Source organism: Benincasa hispida, chromosome 12, assembly GCF_009727055.1.
Source record: "Benincasa hispida cultivar B227 chromosome 12, ASM972705v1, whole genome shotgun sequence".
Taxonomy (NCBI): domain Eukaryota; kingdom Viridiplantae; phylum Streptophyta; class Magnoliopsida; order Cucurbitales; family Cucurbitaceae; genus Benincasa; species Benincasa hispida.
This window is the reverse complement of record NC_052360.1, coordinates 51411282-51422587: the sequence shown is the minus strand read 5'-3', so window position 1 is coordinate 51422587 and position 11306 is coordinate 51411282. Positions and strand designations below refer to the sequence as shown.

Here is an 11306-nt window from a genome sequence, read left to right as displayed (position 1 = left end):
TACCGCTTTTTAAAGCAATGAATGTACTTTATGGATTATTGGAATCCTGTTTTGGTTTTTCGTTTGAAGGTATATTTATATAGGATTACAGGTACTAACATACAAATACCGTAATTGTTGATGATTGGTTGAAGTTCGTTGTAATGTTTCTTTATAGGAGTTTTGATGAAAGATTTTACTTTTTAGGAAACCTCTCTCATAATAAGTCGGAGGTGGTCTTCCTTTGAGTTCCAGTTTTCTCAGTATGCTCATACATTTGGTTGCTTGCAATATTGTTTTTTTTTTTTTCTGTCCTATTTTTACATTATGTTTGAACTATATGATTAGAAGGAGATGGTATAAATCCTGTCTCTTATACACATCTAGATGTGTATAAGAGACAGATTTAAGCTAATGCATCTGATGACATGTTTTTGTACTATTTAAATTTGTATCCCATTTATAGGATACAAACTTTGAAGGTGCTTTTTTGTAGTTATTCCATTTATAGGACCTTTTGTATCCCATTTTATCATATTAATGAATGGTTACTATTTCCTAAAAAAAAATGTCTTATCACATCACACCAACAGAAATAATAAGCATGAAGTTTGAATTTATCGAGCATGGACACGAGTGCATATTATTTTGTTTGATTTGAACTAATCAGTATGTGCAATATTTAACTGCAATTCCTGGAACTGATTTTGGTTCTCAACATTGGAATTTTAGTATAAGTGGTTTCATCATTCATGACCTACTTGCTTTATTTTATTTTTTCTTTTTTAAAAAAATTCTTTGGTTCCCATCTGAAAGCCTGTACTAATTTCAGCCATTGCAAGTCTTATGGTAACGTCTCAACTTATGATTATCTAGGTTGCAACCTCACTGAACTCTACTAAGTGTTTTGTCCTGCAATCCGGCTCTTCTGTTTTCTCTTGGCATGGAAACCAAAGTACATTCGAGTAGCAACAGTTAGCTGGCAAAAGTTGCAGAGTTTCTAAGGGTAAGGTCTTAAACATTTTATCCATTTATATCTATCTATCTATCTATCTATATGTATATATATATATATTTGAATGGATACAATCTTCTGTTGCATGTATTACGCTTACGCCCAAACCTTTATTGTTTGTGACCCTTTGAATAACAATGGTCAGACAAAGATGCCTATAACCAGACACTGCTGAAGCTAGGAGATCTGTTCAAGAAGAATTATGAAGGGAACCATACTTACCAAGTGGAGAGGGACAGTAAATTGATAATGTTTGTAAAATCATAATATTTGTATTACTTGTAATTTGTGTTTTCAAGGCCTGAATTATTGTACGCGTTTTAAATTATAATTCTATAGCAGAATTTGCAGATTAAATGTAATAAATTTACAAGCCATACATGAATAATATGTCATAGCCATAGTGTTCGATGATGATGATGTGTCATGTTATACTTTTTTACTGAAAAAATGGATTTGGAAAGGGAATTTTAAAAACGGACTAATTAATAAAAACGGATAGATTCGGGCTTCAATGTTGGTTAAGAATTAAAAAAAAAAATCAGGCTTTAATTTCAGTTGTAACCGACATTAATGTCGGTTGCAACCAACATTGAAGGCTGTATTATTGGTGTTATTGAAGCCCTTTAATGTCGGTTTAAAACTGACATTAAAACCGACATTAAAGGGCTTTAATAACACTATCTTTAATGTCGGTTTAAAACCGACATTAAAGCCCGAATTTCTTCTAGTAATCGGCTATGATGCAAGTTCAAAGGGTTATCGTCTTTACAATCCTATGAATGGGAAGGTAATGATTAGTCATGATGTTGTTTTTGATGAGTAAGCCTCTTGGGATTGGATCCATATTTTGAAGAAGACGATGAAAATGAGCCAATCAGGGATGAAATGGATGAAGGTTTGTCCATTTCAGTGCCACCTCATTCGACCGATTGATCATCATCTGAAGGTTCATCCAACAATTCGGAGAACAAAATTGGCCCAAGAGGAACTCGAAGTCTACGGGAACTTAATGAGATAAATGAAAATCAAAATGACATAATTCTCTATTGTCTTTTCGGTGATTACGAGCCTATTAGTTTCCAAGAAGCCATTGTAAGAAGAAATGGAAGAATTAGGATTATGAAATTACCTTTACAATGAAGTCATCCGATTCAATCCCCCTAACCTATAGTGTCGTAAAAAAAACGCCCCTTCTAACTTTGAATTTTGTACCTTAACAATTGGGGTTGTGGGATTCGTTGCAAAGATGGCTGGCAACAATGGAGGACTTGAAGATTTCAATGAAATCCATTGGAGAAGCAGAGCAATAACGAAGAGAAGGGTTTAAATGACAGTTTTTGGAGATTGTAGAGTTGAAATCTGACGGTGGACGCAAGTGTTGAGATCTTCTATCACAGATGCAGATAAAATGACAGAATAACAAGTTGCCATTGTTAAGAGGAAAAGATGAAATTTTCAGACGTGGACACGGTTGATGATTCTGAATTATTAAGATTGAGTTTTTGGAAAATTTGAGAAAAGACGAGAAATTTTTTTGCAATGTTTTAACTGTTTTCTGACGGTTAGTGATGAAGTAGAAAGTGGAAGCCGCCATTTTTGGAGGCTATGGCGGTTATGTTGAAGAAAAATTGAAAACAGTTCAAAGGGAAAAAAAAAATTAAAAAATCTTGGGATTTTTTTTCCTTTTGGAATCTTTGTCTAGATATTATGTTGATTATGAAATTACCTTTACAATTACGAACTGTCCTGTGTCTTACTTTTGTGTTTTGTTTTGTTGTGAAGAAAAAATTTTTACCCATCTTTTAGAAGGAAAATTTTTCTCAAGAAACAGCAAATTTTATCTTCTGTTTGTAAAATAGAGATGGATTTTTGGAAGCCAAGAAAATATTAGAGAAAAAACCTAATAAATCAGCTGTTTAGAGTTATAAAGCAATAAAATTGGAAGAAAATGAAAAGGGGTTTCATTTAATCAAGTGGACAAGTTTTACAAAGAACAGTTAATGTATCATTAACATGAGGTTAGCATCTAATCGAAACTAAACTCTAAACTCTGAACTCTAAACTAAATGGTTAAAAACAACTCTTAGAAACTTAGAATAGCTACTACAACAAGAAGCAAAATAATGATGAACAAGCTACCTCTGCTTCTGCATCTGATCAGTGTCAAGTTTTCTGCTAGCTGCTGTTGTGAAGGATCTGATTGATGGAATTGAAAATGGACGGATGGGATTGAATCTCAGGGAAATTGGCAAGATTTTGGACAAACCCTTTTGGAACCAAACATTTTTTTTCTGAGTATAACTTCTCTTGAATCATTGTGGATTCAAGAATTCCAAGATACTATGTTTCTTCTTCTTCTTGTTCTGTTTCTTGCTTGAGTTGCAAAATAGCAACTTGGGCTTGCAAGAATTTGACATATTTGAAAGCAGAATTCAGCATTTCCGCAGTATTCATCTTAATAATTGGAGGTATTAGATCACATTCATGGTCAAAGTAGAAAGATCCATCCCTAAAATTGAGAGGACACTCTCTAAACAATAAAGGTTCTATTCAAATGGATAACCAAAAGTTCTCTTATAATCCTAAATGATAATTAACTAGTTAATTCTGACATACTAACAAAACACACTAGTTAGTCTAAATTAACAAGTTAACAAGTACTAAACTCAAATATACTAATTATCTTATTATTCTCCTCGTCACTATACTTGATTTAGATCTTTTTTTTTTTTTTTTTGGTAAATATCCATTTGGGTTTCATGGTTTTGATAGCGTATTAAATGAATTTGGAATCTAATCTCAAAACCAATTGACTATAAGAAGAGTATTTCATGTATCTTATAAAGTGTAATGACCAGATCATTACATATTAAGGTCCGACCGTTACGACAGGCATACTTAGACTTTTCTATCATGAGATGAGTTTTGTTAAAAATTTCAAAAGAACATATCTAAAATTTTATTAAGTAGGTAGAAAACTATATAAAAAGTTTATTTTATAAAACACCAGGATCCATAAAACATTAGCGTAGTGATACAAAATGCATATATGGCCATAATGGTGAGTTTGATGGTTGGCCCTTTGAGCGACCTCCAGTCCTGCCACCTACGATCTGTCCTTACCTACAAAACCTACGATCTGTCCTTACCTACAAAGTCTGTAAAATAGGATGAGTATATAATATACCAAGTAAGTAGTTCTCAATTAAGCTAGTGACCAAATGCACAATCACATGCAACATGTCATGAAAACATATGATTGGGACTAAAAACATATAATAACATGAGATGGTCGGTTACGCTTCCAACGTAAATTCCTCTGCCCTGGTAGGAAGATGAGGACTTAAGCGGAAACTAACCTATCTGATGATTAGCGGGTCATGCAGTCAGTAGGGCTAGAGTCGCATCCAATATCAACCATTAGCATAAATGTAAGATTGGACTAGAGGGTGCAACCATACACACCCTGTTAGTCCCTAGCATAAACTTAACATAGAATTGGGTCTAGAGGGGTGCAACCGTACATGCCCTGCTAGCCCTAGAAGCATAACCTTTATCTAATTAAAATTTAATCTTATTTTATCATCGTGAACATACATAATCCATGGGGTCCATTGTCGAGAAACACGTTTTAAACATGTAATGCAACATAACAATAACATAATTATGCAACATAATAAAGGTACACTACCATAAAATACTTAAAGAGAGGGTGAGATAAACTACTTACCTCAACTGCGATCCTAATTATTCCTTATGGTTTGATCCTATAAAATTCGTAAAACACTTATAATTAAAACTAATTTTAGGACTATTATGTTAAAGAACTTGATGAATGTGGTTTATTTATCTTGAGAATTATAATCATTAAGTCTTGAGAGTATTAGTGTAATTACACTTAATTCTTTAACAATGAGATTACTAATACTGATGATGATGATAATAGTAGTATTAGTATAATAATAGTAGTAGTACTAGTAATGGTATAATAGTAGTAGTAATAATCATAATAATAATAGCAATAATAATATTAGTATTAGTAAAATAATAAGAGTAATAATAATAGTACCAAAATAATAATAGAAATAATAAGAATAATAATAATAACAACAATAATAGTAATAATAGCAGTAATAGTGAAATGATAATAACAATAATAGTAGTAGCCGTAGTAGTAGTAATAATAATAATAATCATAATAATAATAATAATAATAAGAAGAAGAAGAAGAGACACGTGGAGAATAATTAAAAAAATCAATATTTAACATTGTATTAGTAGTAATAGGAGGTGTAGTAAAAGGAATAGTAGTAAATATAGCAATATCGTAGTATATAATAGTAGTAATAAAACTCCAAACTTTTGTTAAAGGAATAATATTAAGTACGTACGTTATATATCAAAAGGTTGTTTATCATTAAATTTTAAATTTTAATTTAGCTTACAAATAATAATGTATTACAAGTTACGAAAGTTTGTGCATATATTACTACCACAATACTATTTAACTTAGATAAGCTTTTTTGTTAAAAATCACTTATTAACATATTTATAGTCTAAGAATTGAAAATAAAGTTGTAACATTCAAGTATTAACAAATTTGTCAAGTTAACAACTTTTTAATAGTTGTAACCCTAAATATATTATTGATTTCTTAAAAAAAAAAAAACATGTTGAAAGAAGTTGGATTTTAATTTAACTAAAAGTAATTAAAGAAGAAAAGGGAAAGAAAATAGCTTACTTCTCTATCTCCTTTAAGTTGCACTCCACCCAATTATGTTCAAAACAAAAAAACTATGTATGCCTATATATAGGCTACTTCCACCGTCTTTTTTTTTTCTTTTTTTTCTTAACCGACTTTCCTTCATATTTATCTTCTTTTTTTTTTTTCCTTAACCGACTTTCCTTCATATTTATCTTCTTTTCTTCTTCTTTTTTTTATTGACTTTCCTTCATATTGATCTTCTTTTTTTAATTATTATTTTTTTTAAAATATCATTATTACTATTTTAAGCTTTCTTCATAATTTAATAGTTTTTATCATTTCATCTAATATTTAACTGTTGTGGTTGTGGTTGTTGTTTTTTTTTTTTTTTTTTTTTTTTTTTTTTTTTTTTTATAACTATATTGTCATTGTTTTATTTCCTAGATATTTTTCTTATCTAGCAATTTGTCTGATTTCCATATCAATATTATCTTCGTTATTTAATGTCTTATGAGATTCATGAGCCAAATTTTAAACTTATGAGCTTAAATTTAGAATTCATTCACATGTTGAACTTTAACTAACATTCGACGTTTAATTTCTTATAGTGTATGCGTACAAATTTGGGTTGTTACATTCTTTCCTCCTTAAGAACTTTCGTCCTCGAAAGTTTCTTGGTTCTTAAACAGATAAGGGTATTTGACTTTTATCTCTTCTTCTTGTTCTCATATAGCTTCTTCTACTTGCTGATTTCTCCAGAGAACCTTCACTAAACTTATTTCCCGACTACAAAGTGACGAAAGTTTCTTGGTTCTTAAACAGATAAGAGTATTTGACTTTTATCTCTTCTTCTCGTTCTCATGTAGCTTCTTCTACTTGTTGATTTCTCCAGAGAACCTTCACTAAACTTATTTTCCGACTACGATGTGACTTCTTCTCTCTTGGTAGGATGCAAACTGGAGTCTCTTCATATTCCAAGTTTTCACTTATTTGTAGAGGTTCATAATTTATTACATGTGATGGGTCAGGTACGTATTTTCGAAGCATCGATACATGAAAGACATTATGTATTGTAGAAAGGGTTTGTGGTAACTCCAATCGATAAGCTCTTGGCCAACACGCTCCAATATTTCAAAAGGTCCAATAAAGCAGGGGCTAAGTTTGCCTTTCCATCCGAAATGCATAATGCCTTTCATTAGTGCTACCTTTAGAAATACATGATCTCCTACTTTGAATTCCAAATTTTTTCGATGGTTATTAGCATAACTCTTTTGTCTGCTTTGAGTTGTTCGCATTCTTTCCCGAATTAGCTTAATTGCCTCCAATGTTTGCTACACCATTTTAGGCCCTAGTAGTGTTTGCTCCCCGACTTTATCCCAGTGTACAGGGGATCTGCACTTCTTTCCGTATAAGGCTTCGAAGGGAGCCATACCAATTGTCGCCTGATAACTATTATTATAAGCAAATTCTATAAGGTGTATTTGCAAATCCCATGCTCCAGTAAAATCCAAAGCACATGCCCTCAACATGTCTTCTAGGATCTAATTAACTCGTTTTATTTGGCCATCAGTTTGTGGATGGAAGGCTGTGCTGAAATTTAGTTGTGTGCCCATTGCTTTCTGCAAACTTTTCTAGAACTTGGAGACGAAACGAGGGTCTCAATCTACAATAATTGATACTGGGACTCCATGTAATCAGATGATCTCTTTTAAGTACATTTGAGATAGTGCTTTCGTAGTGTGAGTAGTCTTGTAGGGTAGGAAATGGGCCGACTTGGTGAGTCGATCCACAATCATCTAAATCATGTTGTGACCTTTAATAGTTCTTGGGAGTCCTGAGATGAAGTCCATGGAAATATGCTCCCATTTCCATTCTAGAACATTTAGAGGTTGGAGGAGTTCTTTTGGTCGTTTCCGTAGAGCTTTCACCTGTTGACAAACCAAACATTTACTTACATAGTCGGCTATATCCTTTTTCATGTTACACCACCAGTAATGTGCTTTCAAGTCTCGATACATTTTAGTACTCCTAGGATGTATTGAAAAGCATGATTCGTGAGCTTTCTTCAGTAGTTCTTTCTTGATTTCTTCATCATCTGGTACACATAGAAGTCCACGGTAGAGAAATGCAGAGTCTAGGGCTATAGAGAATCCACTGGTTTCTCCATTCTCTAACTACAGTTATTTGTTTAGGTATTTATCTGTTTGTTGTACATCAATTATCCTTTTCCTTAATGCAGGACTTGCAATTAACTGTGCTATTCGAGTTGTGATGGTTTCTAGTATTAATGAGATCTCAACTCTTTCAAGGTCATCCATTATGTGGTTGGAGATGGTACTTAGAGTTACCGTGTGAGCTGACTTTCTGCTAAGAGCATCAGCCACAATGTTAGCTTTTCCTGGATGATAGAGGATCTCACAGTCATAGTCTTTGACCAATTCTAGCCATCTTCATTGCCTCATATTTAACTCTTTCTGAGTAAAGAAGTACTTAAGGATTTTATGTTCTGTATAGATTTGGATCTTTTCCCCATATAAGTAATGTCTCAATATTTTTAAAGCAAAGACTACGGCGGCTAACTCCAAGTCATGAATAGGATAGTTTTGTTCATAAGGTTTTAGTTGTCTTGAAGCATACGCTATTATCTTTCCATGTTGCATCAATACATAACCAAGCCCCTTCTTCGATGCGTCACTATACACAGTTAAACCCCCTAATCCGTCAGGTATAGTGAGAATAGGGGTTGTGGTCAATCTTTCTTTTAGTTACTGGAAGCTTTGTTCACATGCTTGGTTCTAGACAAAAAATATTATTCTTTTTGGTGACGTTAGTTAAGGGTAATGCTATACTTGAGAAATTCTTCACAAATCGTCTATAATATCTTGCTAATCCAAGAAAGCTTCGCACCTCACTGACTGTTGTTGGGCGAGGCCACTTGCTAATTGTTTCAATCTTAGTAGTGTCCATGGAGATTCCTTCTTGTTTTACAATATGCCCTAGGTAGGCAACTTATCGTGCCCAAAACTCACACTTGGAGAATTTGGCATACAATTTTTTATTTCTTAATATGGAAATGACGTCCCTAAGATGTTTTTCATGTTCTACCTTAAACATGGAATAAACGAGAATATCATCTATGAATACGATCACGAAGTTATCAAGATAGTCCTTAAAAATTCTATTCATCAAATCCATGAAGGCTACTGGGGCATTATTTAATCCAAAGGGTATCACAACGAATTCATAATGCCCATATCTTGTTCGGAAAGTAGTCTTGGGTATATCAAACTCCTTGATTCATAGTTGATGATATCCAGATCGTAAGTCTATTTTGGAGAATGCTGAGGCTCCTTGTAATTGGTCAAACAGATCATCAATGTGTGGGAGTGGATACTTATTCTTTATTGTCAACTTATTCAACTCTCAATAATCTATACATAAACACATTGATCCCTCCTTTTTCTTAACAAATAAGACAAGTGTTCCCCATGGAGACACGCTAGGGCGTATAAATCCCCTGTCTAATAATTCTTGTAATTGTATTTTGAGTTCTTTTAACTCCGCAGGTGTCATTCTATATGGTGCTTTAGATATTGGTTCAGCTCTGGGAATTAGATCTATAAAGAATTCTATTTCTCGACTAGGTAGTAAACCTGGTAGCTCTTCTAGGAATATATCTTCAAACTCTCTTATTATAAGAATGACCTTAATTTCATCCTTTTGGTTTCGTAAATCCACCACGCTTGCTAAATATGCTCAAGCCCCATGGTTGAGCAAATGTTTAGTTTTTAAGGCTGAAATTATTCTTGGGGCTGATTGTATATTAGAACTCTTAAATTTAAACTTAGTTCCTGTTGGAAAGGTGAATATGACCTCTTTATTATGGCAATTTATGCTTGCATAATTTGCTGCTAACTAGCCTATACCTAGTATTATGTCAAAATCACTTATGTCTAGGATGATAAGAGTCACCTCTAGTTTACGTCCTGCTACTGACAACTCGCAGTTTTCCACTGTTGAGCTGGCCAACATAGATACTCCGATAGGAGTAGCTACGAATAGAATGTAGCCTGAGGGCTTTGATGTTAGTTGAGCATGTTGTGCAAATGTTGTAGAGATGAATGAATGACTAGAGCCCGAATCAAATAAAATGAAGGCATAATACCCGAGGATTGGTAATGTACCTGTAATAATTGCATCTTGATCCTCTGCCTCTTGACGTGTAACAGCAAACACCCGTTCTTTCTGTTCTTGGGTAACCTTGTTACTAGTAGGCTGGGTAGTCTGGGCAGTTGATACTTGGTTGACGAGCTTTAAGCAAGCCTTTGCATAGTGACCCGTCTGGCCACAGTTGAAACACACTCCTAAGTTCCAAAGACATTGCCCCTGATGGTATTTTCCACAATTTCTACACTTAGGATATGTGAATGTTTGACTCTTCTGTTGTGACTGTACGCCCTGAGTGCTTTGAAAAATTTTTGCTTGCTGTTGTGAACGTTGGAAGCCTTGTTGGGTGAATTTTCTCTTTTGATTTGGCATGAATCCTCGTTCAGAAGTTGAGATTTTGGCAACAAGATCTACTTCTATGAATAAGGCCGGCTCGAGGGTAAGGGCATATTATTTGTGTCAGAAAGCAGTAACAATGTCTCGAATGCCTTCTCTTAATCCCCAAATAAACCTTTCCACCGTCTTCTCTTCTATGTCCACTAGACGAGGAACAAAGTGAGACAAGCGATCAAATTTCCGTTCATACTCTATCACCGACATGGTCTCTTTACGAAGATTAAGAAATTCCACTTCCTTTTGATATATCACTGTCAAAGGGAAATACTTGTTGTAAAAAGCCTGACTGAATTGCTGCCATGAGATTGAACCTTTGATTTTTCTTTGTGTGGATTCCCACCAGAACTTTGCATCACCTCTTAACATGAAGGTGTCACAATTTACTTTCTGTTCTTCTGGGATGTTCATGTGGCGGAAAATGGTTTCTATTTCTGTTATCCAATTCTCTACTATAGTTAGATCCACAGATGACCCATCAAATGTTAAAGGATTGAACTTCCTGAATTCTCGAATGATCTTCAAGTCATTTGTATCGTTGGTTATTGGTGTGGTGGATGAGGTTGTATTTCCATTACTCATATTCTGTATTAGTATTTGTAGTGCATCTGGTGTAACATGTAAGGCATTTGTCCATTTCCTTGATTTTGATCCCTCGTGGATTCATTTCGAGGTCTGCCTCGTCTGGTTCGAGCTTGTTGTGGTGACATGTGGTACACACATTCTTTCATTGTAAGGAAGAAATCAATCCCTCTTTATTTATTTATTTCTCATACCTATGTTTACTGAATTATTTGCTAAATTACTTATTTGAAAATACACTTACCAGCGTATTTGGCATAACTATGGGCATCACTTAATAGGCTAAACCATCAAACACCACGACTCTTCTAATGTAGTAGAGCCTACTTGACTCAAATGCTCTGATACCAAACTGTAACGACTAGATCCTTACATATTAAGGTCCGACCGCTGCGACATGCATACTTAGACTTTTCTATCATGAGATGAGTTTTGGTAAAAATTTCAACAGAACATATCTAA

At 33.8% G+C, this 11306-nt stretch overlaps 1 protein-coding gene across 1 annotated transcript; it reads right to left on the bottom strand.

Moving 5' to 3' along the window:
* Nucleotides 1-10328: 10328 nt before the first annotated feature.
* LOC120067538 lies at nt 10329-10844 on the bottom strand. The gene has a single exon (XM_039019088.1). It carries the CDS (start codon nt 10842-10844, stop codon nt 10329-10331), a length of 516 nt encoding a protein of 171 aa, XP_038875016.1.
* Nucleotides 10845-11306: the final 462 nt, after the last annotated feature.